The sequence below is a fragment of the Lates calcarifer genome, unplaced genomic scaffold (assembly GCF_001640805.2).
Source record: "Lates calcarifer isolate ASB-BC8 unplaced genomic scaffold, TLL_Latcal_v3 _unitig_5776_quiver_344, whole genome shotgun sequence".
NCBI lineage: Eukaryota > Metazoa > Chordata > Actinopteri > Centropomidae > Lates > Lates calcarifer.
The window spans coordinates 251,129-274,988 of NW_026117718.1; the positions used below are offsets into that span (position 1 = coordinate 251,129).

The window sequence follows — 23,860 nt, forward strand, 5'->3', positions numbered from 1 at the left end:
ACATCCTTGAACTTGTCCAGGTGTGGAGTTGTGAGAGACAGCAGCCGTCCCCCCCTCTCCCTCCACTCCCCCACTGCAGGGGAAACAGACAGAGTGGGGAAACTGTACTCACTGCCTTCGTTCCATTGTTCGCACAGGGTTCGGTCTCTTACAAAGGGTCTTAGATGGGGTGGAAAAGCCTCACAGACTTCTGCCACCACCCTGTTAAACAAACGAATGGAAGTAATTTTACTCCTCTCTCTCCGGACGTTAACCGGCACAGCAGTCAGCTTCATCAAATGGCCAACTTTGGTGCAACCAGCACCTCTGAGGCTGGTCCACAGGCTGGCAGAATGCAGGGCTAGAGTCTTCAAGAAGCCATTACAAAACAATGGCTCTTCAAAAACCCACATACTCGGAGTCTGATTGCCTGCACGCTGGAACTTGAACCCCTGCCAGGCCTGCAGTACGGAACTATAGAATGATGTAAGTCCAGACAGATCAAGATCTGCACTCTCTACCAGGAACAGTTGTTTGTCGGTGTCAGAGGGATGAGTTTGTGCCAGAGAGTCGAGGCAACCAAGTTATTAGCAACCAGAACTCTTCCCCTATATGACAGCTGGGGCAGCAACCATTTCCATTTAGACAACCGAGCGCACACTTCCTCCCTGATTCCCTCCCAGTTCCTTAACTTGTACCCCTCAGTGCCCAAAAAAACTCCCAACACCTTCAGCCCCTCCCTCTCCCATTTGAGACCTCCAGGCAGAAAAGGCACTGCCTGATCCCTCCATTGCCCTAACAAAAGTGCCTCACTTTTTGCCCAGTTCACCCGTGCAGATGTTGCCTTCTCATAGAGAGACAAGGCGCCTTGCAGACACTGAACATCCTCCTGGTTGGACACAAAAATATTTATATCATCTGCATAAGCAGACAATATTAAGGAACGTTCAAACCCACAGGACCCAGGCAAAGAGAAACCGCTGAGCCGATCCCTCAACCTGCACAGCAGAGGCTCAATTGCCAGGCTATACAACTGGCCGGAGATGGGACAACCTTGCCTTATGCCCCGCTGTACAGAGATTGGTCGGCTCAACCCCGCCCCTATTTTCACCAAGCACTGTGCATTACAATAAAGTAAACCCAACCAAGACACAAACCCATCACCAAAGCCAAAAGCCCTTAACGTGGAGAACAAGTATGAGTGATTCACCCTATCAAACGCTTTTTCCTGGTCCAGAGAAACAATACCAATATTTACATTGTGACATTTGCACACATCAATGACATCTCTAATTAGAAAAATGTTGTCCATGATATTCCGGTCCAAAACACAGTAGTTCTGATCCATATGGATAACATTGCCTAGTACTTCTTTCAGTCTATTGGATAGAGCTCTAGACAGTATTTTATAGTCAGAACAGAGCAAGGCAACTGGCCTCCTGTTCTTTAAAAGTGCCAAATCCCCCTTCTTGGGCAGCAGGGAGAGTATTGCCCTCTGACAGGACACTGGGAGACAACCAGTTTTATAGCACTCCATGAAAACTCCATGCAAGTCACAACTGATGATGTTCCAAAAAGTTTTAAAGAAGTCTATAGGCAGGCCATCGATCCCTGGTGCTTGTCCAGATGCCAACTGGTTGACGGCAGATGTTAGCTCCTCCAGAGTCAATTCTTTGTCCAGATCGGCTTTCTCCTCTGCACTGAGCTGAGGAAGATCCTTTAGAAGCTCCTCACGACACTCCCGATCACAGGGTTCTGACCCAAACAGGCCTGCATAGAAGTCCATGGCATGCTTCCTCATCACAGCTGGGTCAGTAGTAATGCTTCCCCCTGGTAGCTTTAAGCATGTCATTAGCTTTCTCTCTGCCACCGATCTCTCAAGGTTGAAAAAAAAAGAGCTTGGGGCATCCATGTCCTTGAGCTGAAGGAACCGGGATCAAACAAGGGCTCCCTTAACCCTCTCTTGCAAGAGTGAGCTCAGCTCCTACCTTTTCTTCTCCAGCAGAGGGCCACTAATGTCATTTACACTCCCATTCAAGCCTTCTTCGATGCTCTTGATATCAGACTCTAGGTCATTAATTACAGTTTTTATCCTAGCAGAGGAATAGGAGGTGTACTGCTGGCCAAAAACATGTATCTACACGTAAAACTTTACTTTTTGAGTTCTCCAGTGATTCCAAAACCGTTCAAAATCCTGACAAAAGATTTTGTCAAGCAGCAATTTATTATTAAAGTGCCAACAGGACTTAGCCCGTACACCTGATGAAATTGCTATTCCCACTGTCACTAAGTGGTGGTCAGTAAAACCAACTGGATTTATACTGCAAGAAAGCAATCTAGGGCTGAGAGTTTCTGAAATGTAAATTCTGTCTAATCTGGCTGCACAAACCTGGTTGTTGCAGACCCTTACCCATGTGTACTGTCGGGAACGTGGATGTTTTACTCTAAAAGAGTCAAGCAAGTCCAGATGTAGTATGGCATTGCTCAGGGTCTGGGATGACTGTGGGTGGGGTTCTTCGCCAATCCTGTCAGCAGTGAAATCTAAAGTGCAGTTGAAATCACCACCAATAATAATAATCTCTTCCTGATGCATTATCAACTCATTTTTTAGCTGGGTGTAAAATCTTACTCTCTCTCTTCCACTGTTTGGGGCATAGATGTTGACAAAACAATAAACTGAGTCCTCTATGGATGCTCTAACAACGAGCAAACGGTCTTTAACTACTTCTGTGCAAGATAAAATAGATATAGTGACAGCTTCTCTAAAAAGAACAGCTACTCCTGCACTGAAATTTGTTCCATGGCTAAGCCTATGGGAACCCTTCCACCACAGACCCCAGTCTGTCTCATCTTGTATGACTGTATGTGTCTCCTGTAAGAACAACACATCAATCTTTTTTTGATCTGAGATCTCAGATATTAAAGCCCTTTTCTGTCTATCCCTCCCACCATTTATGTTAAGAGACCCTACTTTAAGGCTCCTCATAGATAGGCCAGAGAAGGAACACAGACAGATAGAAACAGTTAAAAAACAGAGGAGAGAGAGAAACACCCAGTGATGCATCATCATTTCATTTTTTGACTCTTCTGGTTTTACCGCTGTTTTTTCTCAGAGTGGTGATATGTTTTTAAAGACGGAAACGCTTTTTTTCATCCAGCAGGTCAAAACCCACTTGTCTTTTATGTACATTCACCGATCTAATGAATTTGTCAGTATCCCTAAAGTAATCCTCCACTTTGACAGATTTTTTGAAAGTTTCATCCAAAAACAGATTTATCTCCTCCAAAGAGTACAGGTCAGTGCTCATGCAGGGTGCCTCAGAGATGGACACATTATCTGACTCATATTCATCATCCATGTCCTCCCGTGCACATGAGGCCTGGCTGTTAAACAGCAAGTTCTCATCACTGAATGCCACTTCCTGGTTAAAATGACTCTTTGGGACAATTCCTTTGTTCTCAACCAGCCCTGTTACCAGTGTTATTGTCAGCCGCCTGAGAGGGGCTCGAACCAACCTCATCTACAGACTCCTGACCTGCAGTCACGCTTATCGTAGCACTGTTATCTCCGAGAGCAGTGGACCTCTCCTCTTCCCTGACAAACAACTCATTGTTCATATTAGTCTCATATTAGCCTCCTGCGCGCCGGTCGCAGACCCGCCAGCCGCGGAAGCGACCACACCCGCTGCTCCGGCACGAGCGGAGCCGCTCGCATTCTCCCCCTGCTGCTTGTGTGGACACGCAAACCGTTTATGCCCCACATCACCACATTCAAAACACTTCATCTGTCCTGAACTCGCATACACCATGTAAGAAGCGTCGCCTTGTTTAACACGGAAAGACACTTCCAAAGTCTGTGTCAGTGAGTCCAGAAACATGAACACCTGTCTCGTCAGAGACTGGACATGCTTCAGTTTTGGGTCTTTACACCCCAAACTCACAGTTTTAAACCCGCTAGCAAACTTTCCAAAATGCCGAAGCTCCTTCTCTATCAGCTCGTTTGGAACGAACAGCGGAACACCGGATACGGTGATCCGTGTTGAAGGAGCTGTCAGCGGGGATACCTGCACAAACAGGTCCCCGATGAACACGCCGCTCTCAATCAACTGAAAAACGTGAGGTTCACTTTTCAGGAACACGACAACCGCCTTGTTCATGCGAGAGGCAAACAAGATGTTGTCATGCCCTACCTGCTCACCTGCCGCCAAAAGAACCTCCTCCACAGAGACTGAACTGTCTGGAGGAACTATCCGAGCACCATGCCGGATAGTTGGAGGAGGCGTCACAGACGCCATACCTCCTGACAGCAGCTAAACTCACAGACTATTAAAGAAAACCGTCTTACCTGATAATGCAGCAGAAAACAGTGGAAACACCAGTTAAAAAACAGACCAGAAAACCAGTTTAAACTCCGCGCCACTCACACACCACCACCACCACCACTCACACTCACAGTCACCGGAAACGGAAACGGAGAGGAAGAGGAGGGGAGAGGTTTTGGATTTCAAAGTCCCTTTATTAAACTACTTTGTTGAGATATAAACCTCACTACCAAGTCAGAGTAAACATGGGAGCAAAATCAAAACTATTTTCAGGGTGAAACCAAAAAATAACTTAATAGTCTGCTCCCCATCCCTTTCCACAGAACACAAGGACTCCCCACAGCCCACGCATGTATGAAGTCTTGTAACTTGTCCATTGTTTTATGATAAATGTGCAAGGGTTTCAATGTGTGAACAAAACACACACTCCTCTCCCACCCCAGGATCCATGTGCGCTCTGTATCTGTTCGTAGCTATTGCACCATGTACAACCCTCCACTGGAGGTCTGCTGTCCGCTTCTCAACGGGCGGCTTGTACAGGGATCGCCAGCTGCCCTTTGGGGAAGCGTCTGGGCCAAAAAACTCAGTCCACCCCGACTCCCTAACTTCCGAGAGGAGGAGGACTTTCACACAGATCAGGTACAGATCCCTTTTCCCTGCATCCTTGAACTTGTCCAGGTGTGGAGTTGTGAGAGACAGCAGCCGACCCCCCCTCTCCTGCCACTCCCCCACTGCAGGGGAAACAGACAGAGTGGGGAAACTGTACTCACTGCCTTCACTCCATTGTTCACACAGGGTTTGGTCTCTTACAAAAGGTCATAAATGGGGTGGAAGAGCCTCACAAACTTCTGCCACCACCCTGTTAATCAGACGAATAGAAGTGATTTTGCTCCTCTCTCTCAAGACATTTACAGGCAGAGCAGTCAGCTTCATCAGATGACCTAGTGGCTGGCCCATAGGCTGGCAGATTGCAGGGCTTGGGTCCTCAAGAAGCCATTGCAAAACAATGGCTCTTCAAAAATCGCTTGTTCAAACCTTAAAACTTGCCAGGCCTACAGTACAGAGCTGTAGAAAGATGTAAGTCCGGACAGGTCGAGATCCGCACTCTGTACCAGGAAAACTTATTGTTGTCATAGTCCAGATGCCCAGCTCTCCTCAAGAGTAGCAACCATTTCCATTTAGACAACCGAGCGCACACTTTCTCCCTGATTCCCTCCCAGTTCCTTAACTTGTACCCCTCAGTACCTAGAAAAATTCCCAACACCTTTAGCCCCTCCCTCCCCCATTTAAGACCTTCAGGCAGATTGAGCACTGATTGATCCCTCCACTAACCCAACAAAGTGCTTCACTCTTTGCCCAGTTCACCCTTGCAGATGTTGCCTTCTCATACAGAGACAGGGTGTCCGGCAGACACCGAACATCCTCCTGGCTGGACACAAAGATATTTACGTCGTCTGCGTAAGCAGAAAGGGTTAGGGGACGCTCAAAGCCTCAGGACCCAGGCAAAAAAAACCCGAGCTGAGCTGATCCCTAAGCCTGCACAGCAGAGGCTCAATTGCCAGACTATATACCTGGCCAGAGATGGGACAACCTTGCCTTATACCTCACTGCACAGAGACTGGCCATAAACTGTTCTTAATTAAACAGAGGCAGCACATAGAAGATAAGGCACACACACATAAACACACACTCACCGAGGCCAACACTGCTGTTCTCCAGCAGGTAGCTGAGATGGTCAAACATGGCTTTCTGGTTCTGACGACTGATTCGACAGAAATAACAGAGAAACCGACAACAGTTGGCCACCATTTTAGGAAAGGTTATTTCCTGCAAAGACACACACATGTTAAGAGTTGAGCAAAATCAGACAGCAAGTGTCCACTCGGTATAACTGGTATGTTTTTATCATCAATACAGCAAAAAAAAGTCTAGTTTAAATGCACTGTGCAGCCATTTTTAATAAGGCAAGGCTGATGATCAAATATCAACAGAACCACTTCAGCACTGCTTTCCTTCTGTACATCTCTGTATGTTGTTGCTTAACTATACTGAACTGAAGAGCAGATCTGTGATTGATTTAAGTTGTTCATGGCCCTAGCCTCATCGACGCCCTGATCCAGGTTTAGGTCATTTTCTGACTCTGCAGCATCAACATGCTTCATACCTTGGAGTCTCCTCCACTGAGTACGTTGACCATGACCTCCATGACAGTCTCGTGCATCCCTAGAGCTCTCATCAGGTTAGGATGCTGATAAAATACCTTGTTGTTCATGATATCACTACAGAGGAGGAATAAGGAGTTAAAAGACTTCATCAGGTTTATAACCACTGACTGAACATGTTGTATACACTGATCAGCCATAACATTGACCAAACCACTGACAGGTGAAGTGAATAATATTGATCATATAGTTACAATAGAATGTTCTGCTGAGTTCTGGTTTTCATCTAGATGGTAATTTGACATGTACCACCCACCTAAACATTGCTGTAGGCCAACCACCCCCCCCACCCCCAGGTCAACACCTTGGGCTCTTTGTCGTGTTCCTAGGGCCATTTCTGAGAAGTTTTTTGTGGTGTGGTTGGAGCACTGTACTGCTGTGGGAGGCCCCTGCCATTGGGGAGTGCTTTTGCCATGGAGGGTGTGTGCTTGGTCTGTAACAATATTTAGTTGGTGGTGCGTGTCAAAGTAACATCAAGATAAATACCAGAACCCAAGGTTTCTCAGGAGAATATTGTGCTGTAACCAAATAATCAATGTTATTCTCTTCACCTGTCAGTGGTCATAATGTTATGGCTGATCAGTGTATAATATATCACAGTAAAGGAAATCCAATACAAAGTATCTTTATAAGATCAAACGCAGAGTCTCTGCAGTTAGATTAACATGAACCTCTCTGAGTTTTCCTTTCTTTAACATTAGTCATCTTAAAGAGAATCAATAGAACACTATAACCAGTCAGTGTTTGGCTTTCTTCATTACCTAGCTAAAAACAAGCAGTAAATATGATTGGACCAAAACAGCCACGTCATGCATGCAATAAAATAGGTGTGATATTTACAAAATTTACAAAAAAGTACATATACTTTCCTCAACATTGAAAATAATAATAAGAGTTCAACAGGCAGCACCTGCAGTGGTGGCAGTTAGTTGGGGTCACTATATAAGATTGTGGATGTTTGTGTCAAGTCTTGGTTTCAGAATCATTGGTCTGCTTTTGCACCCTCCTCAAATGCAGTTTTAAAAAAGTGAGATTGTCAGTCAGATCAGTGTAGATATTTATCCATTTGTCAAATGTCCTGACAAATGGAAAGTTAATGATTAACAAGAAAGAGAGGAAACAGCAGCAGAAAAGTAAACCCCCTTAAAAAAGATAAAATCAAAAATATAATTCGTGGTTAAGGAGTCTGACAGATAAGTGTGTCCTCACCCCAGCCCTCGGATCATCAGTTTCTCCTCCTCTCTTCCCATACGGACACTCAGCAGAGATCTGATCTGACCTAGAGCAGCCAACAGGTTGATGGTGTCCTCGATGGATACTGAGTTTATAGTGTACGTCTTAGGCAGAGCCCGCACCTAAAAGAGACAGAAAGACACACATTACCTTTGTTGTCAGACACTTGATTTTCCTCTATTAAAATGTTCACACGCACACACATACACACAAACCTGTCCTCCAATGCCATCATACTGGCGGTGCAGCAGGACAAACATGGCTCTGACCAGTTCTGGATCCTCAATAACGGACTCCTGAGCCCAGCGAACCATTGTATCTGAAATCAACTGCTGTAGTGTACCTGCACAGACACAGACACACGGGGGAGAGAGTAAGGGGGAATTGTGGAAGACTATGGGTTCAGTGTGGGTTCATCTGAAAATGTTGTTTCCTCTCAATTTTTTCTTCTATTTGTCTATTATTCCTTCACTGTGACTCTTGAACAAATTAAAGCCCATTAAAACCCATTAAAGTGCTGCTAGCTTGAGTCTGGTTGTTTTCTGTGTACTTGTGTGCTGACGCTGTCCTTCTGACCTTTATTTAACTACAACTTGGTTCCTTTCTATGAGTTGCTTCTCCTATTACTGGTAATGATTGATTAAACAGTTGCAGAGTGGGGGGGGCATGAACATTTTTTTAGCTTCTAAAGGGCGTGCAAGAAAAAGTTTGAGAACCACTGTGCTAGAGGAAAGGTCATGGGGTCACTGAAACTAAAATGATCAGAAGTCTGGATTTATTCACCACATTTTATAAACATTGAGTAAATGATGAGCCATCCTCTGTGTTCTGTCAGTGTTTTTTCAGAACCAAAATAGTGGCGAGCAAATCAAATGTTAGCATGTATGTCACATCTGTACATCTTCAGGTGCAGAGGACTTACTGGGTTTCTTGTCTTTTTTTTCCTTTGGCAGGATGGCCATCTTCTTCTTTAGATAAGCCACTTTCTCCACAAGCGATATGAGTCGACCTCGGATGGTGAAGTCACTGTCACCGTCTATCCTTCTGTCCTCATCCAACTCTATACCTGACAAAATGGAGAAATCAGTACACAGTGCACTCTGTGTGTTTTCAATGAACAGGTAGACAGTATGAAGATAATATTGATCTGTGTTTATCACTGCTCTCTTCTGTGTGAGCAAACTGGTCACTGTCATTCATTTGACTGTTTGACTGAAGCTGACTGGCAGTTTACCACAGTGTCTCATCAGATCTTCATGGAAGTCGAGCAGCTGTTCTCGGATGTAGTCAGGACAGGGACACTCCTGCTTCTCATCCTTAAAGTTCAGCAACATGTTGATCTGCAGAAGCACATACAGATCTTGACTGTGATCCATATCCTGCTTCTTTGTCCAATGCGTCTCCACATCCTACGCCTTGGTCTTTCTATGTGGTGTGTATATGCTCTTCTTCTCTGCTTATATTCTACTTCATGCTCTACTGTGCTCTGTTTTACTAACTGACCTATTTCAATATACTCTTAATACACAAAATGTTTGCATTCTCTAGTCTCCCAATTTTTGCAACCTATCCGTCTATACTTGTCTGTCCAGCCCAGCCTCACTTCACTTCACTCAGTGGTGCTCCTACCTGTTCCTGTGGAGGCGATCTAAACTCTTTTGTCTTCTTGGCTGTGAGAGCTGCAGACATGTTGAGTGCCAGCATCACCTCATTGTAGCGGAACCGCTGGTTGTCTTGGAGACAGGCCACAAAGTCATCAGAGAAGGCCACCACTGCCTCGATACGATGTCGCACCTGGCAGTCACACAGGTACTGCAGCACATGGCACATCTACACACACACACATTAGATACATTCAATCAAATATAATATCAGGTAAACTACATAGTATGTTGAAAGACTATAGCTTATCAAATGAATAAGAAAATTATAATATAAGAAAAAGATACATTTGTAGGATACAAAGAACATGCCACTGTAACCAACTAGACTGGACTGAATGGGGAAAGTCTATGACTTGATGCCACACACATGAAAACTAGAGAGAATGGCACTATACAAGGCTAACAGCACGCCGATCACCTTCATCAAGAACCCAATGCAGCTGTGAACAACACTGGAAGCCACCTCCAAGGCCATCACACAAGTCATGATCAGGTGCTCCATATACCAAGCTGTTGCACTGTTCCTGCTGCTGTTCTGTAGAGGCCTGAACCCTCTCAGCCAGAGCGTCGCAGAGAGTGGATATGGACACAGATTCGTGGAGTGGCCATCAGCCACCTCCTACACAAGAATAACATCAAACTGTATGCCAGGAGTGAACGGAACATAGACTCACTGATCCACCTCAGCAGGATCTACAGCGAGGACATCAGGATGATTCAGATTGGAAAAGTGTGGCTGATGGTGAGAAGGTGATCAGGACTGTAGGGGTGGAGTTAGCAGAGGGCAGGATAGCAGACATACAGGACAGCAACAATCCCAACGGAAGGTCAACGGGAGTCAAAATGAAGACGCAAGGAGATCAGCCACCACCAAATACCTTCAGATGGTGAGACAGGTGCTGAGAAGCCAGCTCAGCGGTAGGAAAATAACCCAAGCCATCAACTTGTATTTCCTACCAGTCATCAGAAGAGTTAAATTTGACTGGATACAGTCAAGTAGGTAGGAGGTAGGAAGAGGACCTCAGTTATTTTTATTCACTCAGTGAGCATTCAAAATGTTGAAGCACTGTGTATTCCCTGTCATAAATCCCATGAAAGCTGATTACTGTAATTTCCGGACTATTGAGCGCACCTGACTATAAGCCGCACCCACTAAATTTAAAAAGAAAAAAAAAGTACATATACAGGCCGCACTTGTCTATAAGCTGCAGGTGTCTAAATGTTTTTGCGGCATGAAGCTCGTTAGCCCGTAAAAATCTATAAATTAGCCAGCATCATTGTTTAAGCCGCAAGTTTCAAAGCGTGTGAAAAAAGTAGCGGCTTATAGTCCGGAAATTACGGAAAATTAAATAGTATGGAACTGTAAACACACCACTAATGTGATGATAATATGATGATCACTGCATCTACAAACAGAGGGTTTACTGACTATTACCTGGAGTTTTACAGGCTCTGGCAACTTCATCTGTAACAGTCCTTCTTTTGGCATGTTCCTCGGTCCATCCTCCCTTCCTCCCTCAGCCACGACCTCCTTCACCATCTCCAGCTCCATGTGTATCTCCTCCTGGCCTGGTCTTTCAGAGAACACAGATGGTTCAATCAGTCGCAGGATGTTCTTCAGATCTCCATTCTGGAAAACTCCCATGATGAGCATGGTGTAGAAGAGCTTGATGAGGGGGACAAAGAGAAACTCAGTGCTGCCTCCTATTGGATCCCGTACGTGCATGCTTCCCTCCCTCACCGCCTCTGTCAGCATCTCAATGGTTTTAACTTTCAGTATATCTAAGGGGAATTCAGGGCTGTACTGGAAACAGTCCCCTGATCCACTGCTGCCATTGTTACAGTACAGTGATCCAGTCCCACAGACGAAGCTCGGAGATGAGAAGTGCATTCTGGGTCTGAGGGAGGTGCTGAGGCCGATGCCTGGCAGGCCGTGTTTCTTTTTCTCATCTGGAAACAGAGTAATGCTCTTTGTTTCGTCTGTCATGGGAACAATGTACTCATTGTTCATCATGAGGCGAGCTGTTGCGTAGCTGCTCAGGTGGATGTCGATAAGGAGGTCGTAGTAGCCCGCACGAAGCAACCCTGTGGGTGAGAAACAGACATATTATTATGCTCAATGAACAACAGTGTAATAATTCTGCTTTCACATGAATTAATTAGTAAAAATAATCCATCATCAGTACTTTTTATACTCTATTTACATATTACTGATAATAAATAAATAAGTAAATATATTTATTTAATAGATAGGTCTGGAGATGTTCTGCATTTTCTTCTTGTCCAAACCCCATGTGCAGACTCAAACCAACACTGAATGTCTCCTACTAAAGAGAACTGTGAGTGTATCACAGTTTGATATACCTGTTTCCTCTGAGCCACAGAGCTCCATTATTCCCTAAAACTTGTTCCTTCATCACCATTAACACACACACACTGCAGTTTGTTTTGACCCAAACACACACACTCACCGTCCTGCTGCCACAAATGCAGAGCACCAAATGTGGATTAATCCTCCACTGAAAATAGTCCCCAACTTTTTAAACTGAAATTATATATCTGTGAGGTGTTTTACCGATTCATGCCTTCAGGAGGAACCAGTGGGCGTGGAGCTGAGAGCCACAGACAGAACAGAGAAGTCAGAAAGTGCTGGTTTGGCTCCACACATGGGGTTAATGAAAAATACATTAATACCAGGGTTATCCTTTAAGTAAACTTTTTAAAACAGAATCTGATGAAATGACCCTGGGTGACCCTGCTTATTTCTTAGGGACAGGCTCTATTACTCTGCCTTCACTTAGTCTTTCTATACACTGTGTGTGTGTTACCTGGCATGTACTTATTCTCTATAGCCTGCAGAAGCTGTGCTTCGTCTACATGGGAGCAGAGGGCGTGTGCCACTCGGTTGTTTCCCAGAGCACAGATTGCAGAGTACAGTCTGAGGGTATGGTAGTGAAACTTTAATAAGTCCTTCTGCTCTGACAGCTCCAGGATATCCACCGACCTGGACAACACAGAGAGAGAGAGGGACTGCATGAGAGACAAGACAACAGGAGGAGGACAATGTGTGTGTGTGTTCCTGTATTACTCACAGTGAGGGTGCTAAAAGCAGGTCCATAATATAAACTGTCAAGTTTTAGGTTGAAGACTTGGCTTAAGGTAAGGGTTTGGTCTCCAGGAAAAGTGTGTAAGTTACTGAAATGTCCAGTGAAGAGATTCAAATATGATTGTTCATGTGTGTGTGTGTGTGTGCTCCACCTGTTCTCCTCAGGTACATGCAGAGACATGAACTGCAGAGGTTCATTACACTGGACCAGCCAGCCATGTCTGTCATTCACTCTGGATGTTGACACCTGAATAAGATAAGACATTTCAAGTCCATTAGCCCACAGTGAGGCACAGCACACAGTTCACCATGCATACTATCTACACTGCTGTACAGTATGGAAGTAACTTAAGACTAACCAAGCAGCTACAATCAGAGGCCTGTCCTATGAAGTAGGATTTGAGGTTAGTGAGGTAACATCAGGTTTAACTTCATTTTGTCAGGGTACATTGCCACAGTAACTTTTACAGCAGGACAAACCTGCTCCGCAGCAGCTTATGTTCAGAGGATCAGATCAAAACCTGTCAACAACCCAACTACTGACTAATCACATCACTGGAAAACAAAGTAGTCATTCACAAGATCCTGACATGGATAAAAGAGTTTACAATAAAGAGCCATAGATGTTTTCACAGATCAGTGGAACTGTTTTGTTGTTTGAGGCTTTCCGTGGTTTTAAAACAGAGCTTCCAGCAAACAGACTCTTTAATCCAACAGAATCCTGACAGTGTTGATGCTTCTACTCTAATTCCATCATTGCAGCTCTGAATGCACTGAATGACATGAGGAGACTCTGTGACCAGAGCTGGAAATAAAAACTAAACCCTCTGATGTCTTTTATCAGAAAAATGATCTGTTGTTATTACTGTTAAATATTTCCCATGATTATAAATGAACATTTATCAGACATGAACTCTTTCCTCTTCTCTCTGCTACTTTACCTCCACATGTTCTTAACAGTTTATACTAATATACTGATTCAGCGAGAAACTTACTGAGTCCTGTACTTATCATCAGCCTGACTTTATTAATTGGTTTCTTTTCTATTCTAATGATGTGATCACCTTGTTGAATATCACCTTTGGAGGTTGCTGTAACTGCATTTATCTGCAGGTGTCAGTGTTTCTTCTCAGATCATATTTAGTGCTTTATTCATGGTTCTGCTGAGTAGGTAAACATAGATTGACATACTATTAACCACGTATGTCAATCTTGGTTAATAGTACAGGCCTCACAACCTCAGCATCATTTCCATACTGAAACCAGACCAAACCCAAGCCAAACCGAACTGAAACAAAACAAAAAACAAACAGTTTTAACAGAGTTGTTACCTTGAGGAAGTGGTTGGGAACACGACTCCATAAAACAGGAGTGAGAAACTGGACATGAAGCCGAGGAGGACACTGAGGAACTGGGTTCTTCCTCTCACTCTTAAACAGTCCAGCTGACAGAGGCATCACATTCTGATAGTAAACAGAAAAATGGTGAATAATGTTACAACAACACATAAGATGAGGTTGGAATGGTCATAAGAGCTATTATTCCTGTGTAGATCAGGTGAATTAAGGTGTTGCTTGCTTATCATTTCAAACAGTCATGGATTGGATTCATGCTCCAGAGGTATTATTTTTTCCCAGCAGGGATACCTGTGCTGACCTGTGATACAATGTTCCTGCTTGTGTCACTGTCCCAAGTAGCCATTAGTAATTTTATAATTGGTTGTCAAACTTCTAGTGGGCAGGTCTTCGCTAATATGAACTGGTTAGAGGGCAGACACCAGACACACAGGGGTAGAGAAAGAAGAGAGGACAGTGCTCTGCTAACCACAGCATCACATAAGTCTCATCCTTTCAGTATCTTGGTTTCACTTCTATGTGACCTAAGTGAACTGAAATCAATACTGAGCTCAGTGCATGATTGGACCAGAGCAGACTAACACCCACCAGAAGTGGTGGTGCAGGGAACAAGGGGAGTGATGGGAGAGGCTAGTGGAGCTCCCCTGGGTTTCAGATAAGGACTGTATTCCTTCCTTGTTGAGTGGCAGTCTGTGTCCTCACTTTACATTGTGATCTCTAAATAGCTGGTACAGCCATGAGGCTCAGAGGTGATTAAATCCCAGAGACCACAAAACCGTTTACCATTATTGCCTGTGCTGTGACACTGGAGCAGGGTCAAACCACAATGTTTTCTATCCTCAACTTGTGCAGGTCGACCAGAAAGAAGCTGCAATTTCCACTGTTGTGCAGTGTAATGTAATGTAGCACTGCTGGTTTAAGTTTTCCTCTGTCTTAAGTGCTGAAGTTGAAGGCAACTGGACTTCTTTTACACCTGAATGAGAAGGGACACTCTTTTGAGGACGACATGGTATACATCTTGAATAGAGAAGACAGATGGTAAGTAAAAGTAAAAGAGGCCATCTATGTCCATCTGGAACGTCCATCTCTAAACAGAGGTGGTGGGTGGCTTATGACACCAACTTTCAGCCACTTACAATGCAGTCCTGAGATCCTTACCCAGGAGATTTAACCCCCATTCACACCTTGAGACATGTGACCCTAATGACTCACATGATGTCAGGGTGGAGCAACGACCCGCTAACAAGTCACACCTGGGTTCATGTGACTCTAACGGCTCGCATAACGACTGGGTGGGTCGATGACTCTCATCACCAACCCCAGAGGTTAAATACTTGGGACTCCCCAACCAGTTTTCAGAACTGAAGAAGCCTTTCGGATGAGAGGTGTAATATCTTCAAGAAACCTAAAAGAAGTCCAGTTGCCTTCAACTTCAGCACTTAAGACTACCATGACCTGGATGACTGAAAACCTACACATACAGTTTGTTCATCTGGCTTTACACTGGAAGGATTTTATTCTGAAGCTGCTGTAGTAAAGACAGCGTTATCCAGGTTAGGTCAGCAGGCTCCTTTCACACCAAGAGATGGAGATTTTTTTTTGATCAACAGTGGAATTAGTGTAGCAGTGGTAAGGAGCACAATGCACACAGAACAGGAACATCTGAAATGGGAGAAATTGGACGAAATCTTCACAAAACCCCAAAACTCTGTACTGTACTGTCTTACAGAAACCACTGCAGTGTCTGCATCACAGGTTCTGTCGGCATTAGAGGACACCTACAGGTAGTGGTTAAGATGTTTGTGTGGGTCCTCCTTACCTTTATTCGCCCTAGTTCAAACTGGAAGACATTGGGGCTGGTGGCCTTGGCAAAGACTGCAGGGAACAGCTTAGTGCTGGGCTCCACCTGCAGAGAGGAGAGAGTGCCTGGTTATTGAGTCCAACTGAAATCAGATGTAGCTATTTCCTTTATACTGCATTACATCAAGTCAAAGTGATTTTTAAATCAGTTTTGTTAACTTTTTAAATTATTATAATTTTTGGGGGCTTTATGCCTTTATTGACAGGACGTGGAAGATAGACAGGAAATGGGGGGAGAGAGCAAGAGAATGACACAATAAAAAAGGTTTAGCCAAATCAGGGTTTGAACCAGGAACCAGCTGCTCAGTGCACTAAGGCCAATGTGGTACGCTCCCTAACCATTCAGCTATCAGGTTGTCCCTTGTTCACTTTTTTAAAGGGAGAAAAAGATCTTTCTCGGAAATGTTCCTTTAGGCTTTAAATCTCTACGTCACTGACTGAAAGCTGAGCAGACGGGCTGTTCGGCAGTGTTACTATCAACAAATGACAGGACAGCAATGTATGTATTTATGCAAATACAGCTTAAAATGTAATGATTTGATAGGCTTGAGCAGCAGTTCACTGTTCACTGTTCATGTAGAGAACCTGCAGCATTCTGACTGTTTAATACAAATATAGGTTCATGAAACCAAAGATTATGTCCTCTGAAGTTGTCCTCTAAGAACAAGTGATCTACAGGGCAGATATGTATCCTGTAGCAGAAAACAAGATGCAGTTAAGTTTCAGTTGGACTTTACATCACTGGTAGAGGAAAATGGTTTTGCTTGGTGCCATATTGTTACAATGAGAAGGTCTAGTGTTAGAGGCAAACAAAATACATAAGAAGAAAAAGAAAGAACACAGTAGGATGGAAGGAAGCAAATGCTGATGTAAGTAGAAAGAAACACCAATCAGCCACAACTTTAAAACCAGTAAGTGGTTTTAATGTTGTGGTTGATCAGTTGGAGTTGGAGGGAGAAGAAACGTTAATCAATGAAGAGGAAGAGTCAACACTTGTAACGTTAAATCAAACACGGACCTGGTAATATGTGCTGAGTTCTTTGCCGTTGGCAGTGAAAGTCAGCAGTCCATTTGTTGTGTCGACCAGGCAGCCAATCTCTAAGCCATTATTGTTCCTCCCCTGACCAGGACTGCTGCTCTCTCCAGCCCACACCATGTAACAGTTACTCCGCTTTATACTGCAACACACAAATAAGAGCAGATATACATATACATATAAAGACATGCAAATCCAGATCAGAAAAAACACACACACTGTTCCCTATTTTGAATTGGTCAATGAACAGCACAAAGCAGATGGTCCTGGGTGCACAGACTATGCGGGCATCTCCTCTGCTATTCTGGTTCATGAACGTGCAGCAGCATAGCTGCACCAGGACTAAGTGAAAGTGGATGTAGAGGGTGCGGTGATGACTAAATATGCTCAGAGCCAATCACATCTCATCACTCTGAAACAGCTGAACCAGTCACAGAAACACAACAACAACAGCTCTTGTATGAACAGCGCAGAGTCGCACCATGCACACTCACAGCACCTCAAGTCAGCAGTCCAAGGTAGGGGGTGTGGGTTTTTAACACTCTTTTACTACACAGCTGAGAGGAACAGATAATAAAGACTGGTAAGTTATATGATTACAGTCCAACAATGTTTTTTTTAATTGTAAAGGGGAAGGAGATTGTGATGCAAAGCATTAACAAGCCCTAATAATCTAATATTGCCTGCATAAACAGCAAAATGCAGTACCATAATGGACCAGTAGGGCACCTTAAAATGACTTCTGAGAAACAAAATTGGCTTGGCTTAAGTAGCTGATTCCACACTGAAAATCGTGTAATGGAATTCTGGTCAACATGATAAAAAGTAATACTTGTTGGCCATATTTTATACCTTGCCAGGCATATACCAGAGTATCCTACAGATTTTAAAGGCACTAAAGATGTCCTGATGAATGATTTATCATTTAACTAGAAGAACAGAAGAACTGAACCTAAGCTGCAGATTGGCTGGAAGTGGACTAACCTCTCGTGAACTTTGCCTTTCTCGTCTCCCAGGGTAACAGTCACAGTTCGGACTTTGTGCAGCTCGAACCCAGGGTCATACTGATGGAAGTCAGAGGTTACCCAGCCTACCCACACACTGCTGGGCTCCTGGCCAGGGAAGATTCGCACTGAGTAGTAATGCTGTACAGAAGGAGATGTATAATCATGTCAAGTTTCTTTGCACTGGGTTTCACAACAGCCAATTATCAAACAGTGGATGAATACAGGAACACTTTTTAGCAGCTGCAAGGGATAAAAAAACAAACAAAACATTTTTACTAAAACTCAGAGACCTCTTGAAAACTGCAAATAAAGTCATATATATTTAACAATTCTAATGACTGAACTATAACATCCTTTTAGTACCTACACACACACTGTCTCAATACTATTTATATTTCATTCATTTCAGAACCATCTTGTACACATCGCATCTTTAGCTTAACTTGCTCTCTTGGAGTGGGGAGCTGGCATTATTAAGTATGCATGTAGGTGTTTCATGAGTTTTATTAAGTGTGTGTATCCTCTTACAATGGAGGCCTGCACGAGGAATTCATAGTCATCTCTGTCATCAGCCATCACTTCCTCTGACAGTCGAGCTGATGAGGGGCAGCTGTTGTCTGGTTTGTTTCTCTTCAACATGAACCTGGTGGAGCACATCATTGGTTTAGGTTTGAATATAGTGATCAAAGGTTAAAAAAACAAACCTTTAATAAGTGAATTGTTTTAATATGAGGAGACTGAGGGTTCACCGTTGTTTGAGCTTGGATGGCTTCTCCTGGTTATAATCTTTGTGGTTGTTGAATTCATCTCTCTCAGGTCCATTGGGACCAGTGTGGCCATGAGACGACTTCATCAGGACCTCAAAGTCTGATACCGTTTCAAAGTCCTCCAACTCCTGCAGAACAGACAATGAACACATCACACATATTCTCAGTCACAGACTTAGCCCTGCTGTTCATGTCTGCAGGTGAATATACAAAGTCAGTGAGCTTTTCTGTAACAGGCAGTAGCCTAGAAACTGAGCACGGATAAATTAAATAAATCTCACAGCAAGTTTGAATGAGGTTCAGTTTATACATTTAGAAATAGTCTGCTCACAGCCTGAAAGTGTATAGTGTGTAACAAGAAAAAACACACAGACTTTCATTTTCTTTGTCAACATTTGCCCACTTATGTGATAACTAAGGTACTGCAAGCTACTATTTGTATTGTGCAGCAATAACCCCAATAACTAGAATAACCTTGATATTATGTTTTATATGTTTAGCATCATTACGCCAATGTGAAATACACAAAAATACAAAGTACGCAGCTGAGTAAAGAAATCAGAGATAATATCCAACAGCAGGGTACACAGTAAATCATCAGTAAAACATTTTACACATGTCAATGTAGAACTGGCAGTGGAGGAAAATGCTACACAAAAAATGGGTTACATCTGAGTGTGTTTGTATGTTGTGTGTGTGTGTGTGTGTGTGTGTGTGTTACACACAGTGTCTGTTACCCTCTTTGGTGAGAAGAGGCTGCCATTAGGTTGGGATCTGGAGAAGGACTCTACACACTCTATGGGCATGCTCAGTCTGTAGAAGGTGATGTCAGTGTAACTGTTTTGTGAGCCAAATGACCTCTGGGTGACCTTTAGACATGGACACGACTCCACCGTCCCATCTATCCTTGTCACCTGAAAACAAAAGAAAAAATTCATCTGTTGTGTTTCCATCTGCTCTGTCTGCTTGGAACAATAGTTTAACGAAGATTTCTGTTGAAAAACCACATTGGATAAAAATGTGTCTAGAAATGTGTTTGAAAGGATCCTTAATGTCAATCCTCTACCAAAAATGTACCAAAAATCCACAGTAGTTACACATCTTACCATGTTACCTGTTATTATCTACATTGTCCTAAGTGAGTACAGAGTGTGCTCCAGGCGACTGCCCTCACCTCTATGTGTTGGTGGTCAGGGGGGACAGGTACAAACTGAGGCAGCCTCTTGCTGAGCCACATGGTTACATCTCTGTTCATGTTGACAGCAAACGGTTCGTAGCCTTCCTGCAGGCCGCAGATGGTGAAGTACTTGAGAGTGCTGACATCTTTACCAAAGTTCATCCTCCCCACCTGACACACACCCAGACTGCACACTGGGATAAAACCTGGGCACAGAAAAAATCAAATACTAAGCTTTTTGTGTATTGCTTGCTCTAACACCATTTGTACAGCTAGACATCCACCTGGTCATCTGAGTAATATCAGTACAACCTGTGGATATATAACAGAAATATATCAAAACTTAAGTAATCAAATAAATTGGAATAACTCACACACAACAGATTATAAAACTGAAGAGAAATCCTCTGTTCCTAAACTTCAGCATTAATAAGAAGGTAGTGACCTTTTCTTCTGTAATGGAAATCTTGATTCAGGCCAAGGGACGTAGAAAAGAACCAGAATGATTCCAACTGGCATTAATTACAGAGGCATATACTGTATGTATGTGTGTGTGTGTGTGTCAATGACAAAGCCCTGACCTTCACCAGCTTCAAAGTCCTTGAAAGCCAGTTCAGAGCCAGAATCATCGAGCAGCACTTCTCCGTTGAGTGTGAACATCATGGTGTGTTCGTTCAGATCCACCATGCAGCCCACTACGTCCCCCGTCTGCCAGGCACGCCCAAAGTGCTCGTTGCCCTGGTGCCAGCGCTGGACCTGGGGGGAAAAAAAGCTTTCCCCATTTATCACACTATCACTAAATATCTGAAAGGTCCACCAAGAAGTAGGACTGTATACAATGCTGTGCACAGGAGAATTCACTGAACAAATGGGATGTGTAGTATGACTGCGTGAGCAAAGAAAAATTCAGCCACCTTGAAGCCATCAAAGACAAAGGCCTGGTCATCAGATCCTAGCTCTTGGTCCGGGAGGCATCCTGGCCTGGCCCAGCCCACCCTAATCTCTCCTGCTGTCAGTACCTGGTGGAGACAGAGGAACAGGTTAATGTCCTGCACTCTGCAGGCAGATGACATTTAGCTGACATTTACATTTCAATAAACAAGAACATTCTTCTATGTGTCTGCAGATGAGACTGGATCATGGCACACAGTGTATTACCCCAGCACATCAAAGCTTAGAACAGGCCACTGTGAAGGGTGGTTAGTTAAGCTATAGAAAGGACATCTTGTCACAGTGAATTTCAACCCAAAGTTTATTTTCATATTTTACTATAAAAAATCATCACAGTAAACTTTAAGATTCCATCTATCAGTATCATCATCTTGCCTCTTACCTCCAGCTCAAAGTACCACTTCCCAGCATTGACACAGTAGGTTTTCTCTGCTCTGAAAATGCGGAACCTCTCAGCAGACATGTTGTTGAGGTCAGACTGAGCTGCTGGATAAGAGGCAGGCAGGGAGCGATGGAGAAAGTGATACATTAGAAAAAAACACATCTCATATTTTGTACTTTTGTGTAAACAGGGTTATTTTTGCTCCAATATATTGTAAGAAATATGTTTAAAAATCCTAAAAATGACAAGATACGATACAGTGGAAGGCAGGCATTTACCATGGTCCTGATCAGGAGCTTCCAGGTTGTATCCATATCCCAACAGAGTCCTGACGGCCTCTCTCAGACTGTCTTTGTTGGATTTCTTGGTTCTCTCATCCAGCAGAGTGTAGGGGACCAGACGAGGGTTTCTACGATTCTTCACATCCTGACCAGCAACAGAGGACAGAAGAATACAAAGGATAGAATCAGTTATAATCTAGGAATGCAGTGCTGGGTGGAGAAAGTGACACAGCAGTGCTTGCACCTCTCGCATTACCAACACTGAGGTGCTCTTGAGCAAGGCGCATTAATCCATATCCATGATTCCCTTAAAGTATTATCAACTGGTGATACTGAGTCTAAAGAAAAACAGATCTGCAGATCTTTGTTTAAAGCCAGTCAACCTCCTTTTGACTATTTTGACTTCTCTACCATAATGTCTTAAGTGTCTGGACAAACACTCTGAGTCTGTCTGTTAGGTCACTTATGTTTAGTTCAGTCCTTAGCTGCTTTTTGTTTAGGCCTCAGTTTAAACTAGTCTTTGGTATTCCCAATCAGCTGATTTGTTGATGAAATGAGTGTACTGCTTGGTCCCTGACACTGACACACTAACATAAGCAGCATTTAAAGGCTGTAACTGGTTGAGGCAGTTTTTACTGCTTTATATATACTGTTAAGATAATGCATAATATCGCACAATATACTATAATCACATCATATGTTTTTAATAGAAAATCTTACTCTGCAAAGTATTTTTGTGTCGTTGACTTGACTCAGACTTATGAAGTGTAAAATCTTTTAGTTACTTTATGAGGGACCTGTCACCAAATCACACAAGAGGTCCACAACAAGTCACACTCAAAAATTAAGGAAATACTAAATCATCTCTCTGTCTCAATACAATATTAGTGTGGCACTCCCCTACCTGTTGGATGCCATAGGTCCAGCCCTGGTGGATGCGGTCTCTTGCCCAGACATTATGTGCGTTCTCAGCTAGTTTGTCCACCATGGCTTCCTGAGTGGAGGTCAGTTTGATGTGACTCAGGTCCAGAGGAGCAGGTTTATATCCACTGGACAACTCGTAGCTGCACAGATAGAGTTGTGGCACTGAATCGTTAGCTAGCCTGCTGCTCAACAACCTCACTGAGTCTCATAAAAGTCATAATCTTTGTTCTGGCGTGTCAATCATGTCCCTCTGTCATCACTGTATCATTACATCATCACAGTATCCTCCTGCATCCCACCCTTGGTTGAGGTCACTTACGTTGGTGACAGTTTCATGCTCTTGACTTTTTCTACAGCGTGTTCATCTGCCAGGCCAACATGGCAACCCAGGGCCAGGAGAGTTCTACAGCACACACACACACAAATAAACACTTCATGTGGTGTTGCTGACCCAAACATGTTACTGTATCATCACTAATACTTGGAAAGTTGCACAGTGACTCAGTCTGCAAAAAGAAAGAAGCTTGCAGTTTGTTCATGTACAATATGAACACTCTGGCTTGATGGTGTAACTGATTAATAATTGATCTAAATGTCATATCTTATGCTGTTCACTGCACTGATGCATTACTTGAGAGTCTCCAGAGACATCTGTAGATTGTAGCTTCGTTCCTGTTCAGGAAGCTTGCAGAACTCCACCAGACAGGGGTGTTGCCTCTTGTTATCGTCTCGCACCTGAAACACACACACACATCAAAAAAAGTTAGGATGTTGGAGTGGATGGGTGGACTGTTGCTTGACACACTCTGTTTTCAGGGAGCAATCATAGAATGGGAGTTACATCCAGGTAACTGCAGTTTTTTAGTGTTCTGCCTTCTGACAGGTTTCACTCTTTGGGATGTGATGTACCAGACCCAGCTCCCAAATGGACAAGTGAGGACCCACCTGTGGCTGCTCAAGTCAAAATACAACACACATCAGCCTGAGTCAAACTGGGCCTGAATACTGAATTTTAAGGAATGGCGGAGGAGTTAGAAGACTGAGTTAGGTTAAAGCTGTGCTGACTATGCATTCAGCTCTAACCTATTAAGGAGGTGTCCCTGAGCATCTGAAGGTGCGGAACATGTCGCACAGAGGTTCCAACTAAGAGTTGATGTAGCCCCATATCTGAGTGGGGAATAAAGCTTCTGTTAGCACAGACTGCTGTCATCTCAGATGTGCTGAGTAGCCGATTAGCATGGTGCTCAGTTTTCAATGATCAGTGTTTATTAACCATCAGAACTCCGCCAAATATCTCTAAAACCACTCAACAAAACCTAATGGGGAAAATTGTGATCAGAAGCTTACTCTTTGGGCAATCTATGGTGGGCTCAGGGCAATTATATCTTTTCCAGAAGGTTTTCAATCTAGCCGTTAGTGCTGTTTTTTTCGAGAACTTCTCACACTAAATCTGCCATGATAACTCCGTGATAATGTGATTATTTATTACATTTTGTGATTAAAAACGTATAATTGATGATATTGGACTTCCATTTTGAGCCTTGACGTAAACGATGATGGCTTCTGGTCAGTCTCTCGGCCAATCAGATGCTCC

General features: G+C 43.6%; 1 protein-coding gene across 8 annotated transcripts in view; it reads right to left on the minus strand.

Annotated features, from left to right (window-relative positions):
* The window catches only part of ryr2a (ryanodine receptor 2a (cardiac)), a 194,731-nt gene that overhangs the window by 65,455 nt on the left and 105,416 nt on the right, over positions 1-23,860 (minus strand). For 4 of the 8 annotated variants that reach the window (XM_051069063.1, XM_051069059.1, XM_018666481.2 and 1 more), the window contains exons 23-47: positions 22,898-23,001; positions 22,586-22,669; positions 22,247-22,406; positions 21,340-21,487; positions 21,062-21,165; positions 20,643-20,747; positions 20,310-20,484; positions 19,726-19,934; positions 19,289-19,465; positions 18,534-18,679; positions 18,313-18,427; positions 17,762-17,922; positions 16,760-16,919; positions 15,701-15,787; positions 13,858-13,989; positions 12,679-12,773; positions 12,249-12,424; positions 10,856-11,505; positions 9,386-9,586; positions 8,991-9,096; positions 8,679-8,822; positions 7,972-8,099; positions 7,733-7,878; positions 6,466-6,580; positions 5,996-6,128 (exon numbers count right to left, since the gene is read on the minus strand). In XM_051069063.1, coding sequence (XP_050925020.1) covers positions 5,996-6,128; positions 6,466-6,580; positions 7,733-7,878; positions 7,972-8,099; positions 8,679-8,822; positions 8,991-9,096; positions 9,386-9,586; positions 10,856-11,505; positions 12,249-12,424; positions 12,679-12,773; positions 13,858-13,989; positions 15,701-15,787; positions 16,760-16,919; positions 17,762-17,922; positions 18,313-18,427; positions 18,534-18,679; positions 19,289-19,465; positions 19,726-19,934; positions 20,310-20,484; positions 20,643-20,747; positions 21,062-21,165; positions 21,340-21,487; positions 22,247-22,406; positions 22,586-22,669; positions 22,898-23,001 — 3,961 coding nt within the window. The remainder of the gene's footprint in view (positions 1-5,995; positions 6,129-6,465; positions 6,581-7,732; positions 7,879-7,971; positions 8,100-8,678; positions 8,823-8,990; positions 9,097-9,385; positions 9,587-10,855; positions 11,506-12,248; positions 12,425-12,678; positions 12,774-13,857; positions 13,990-15,700; positions 15,788-16,759; positions 16,920-17,761; positions 17,923-18,312; positions 18,428-18,533; positions 18,680-19,288; positions 19,466-19,725; positions 19,935-20,309; positions 20,485-20,642; positions 20,748-21,061; positions 21,166-21,339; positions 21,488-22,246; positions 22,407-22,585; positions 22,670-22,897; positions 23,002-23,860) is intronic. The other 4 variants (XM_051069064.1, XM_051069060.1, XM_051069062.1 and 1 more) reach the window with 2 other exon arrangements.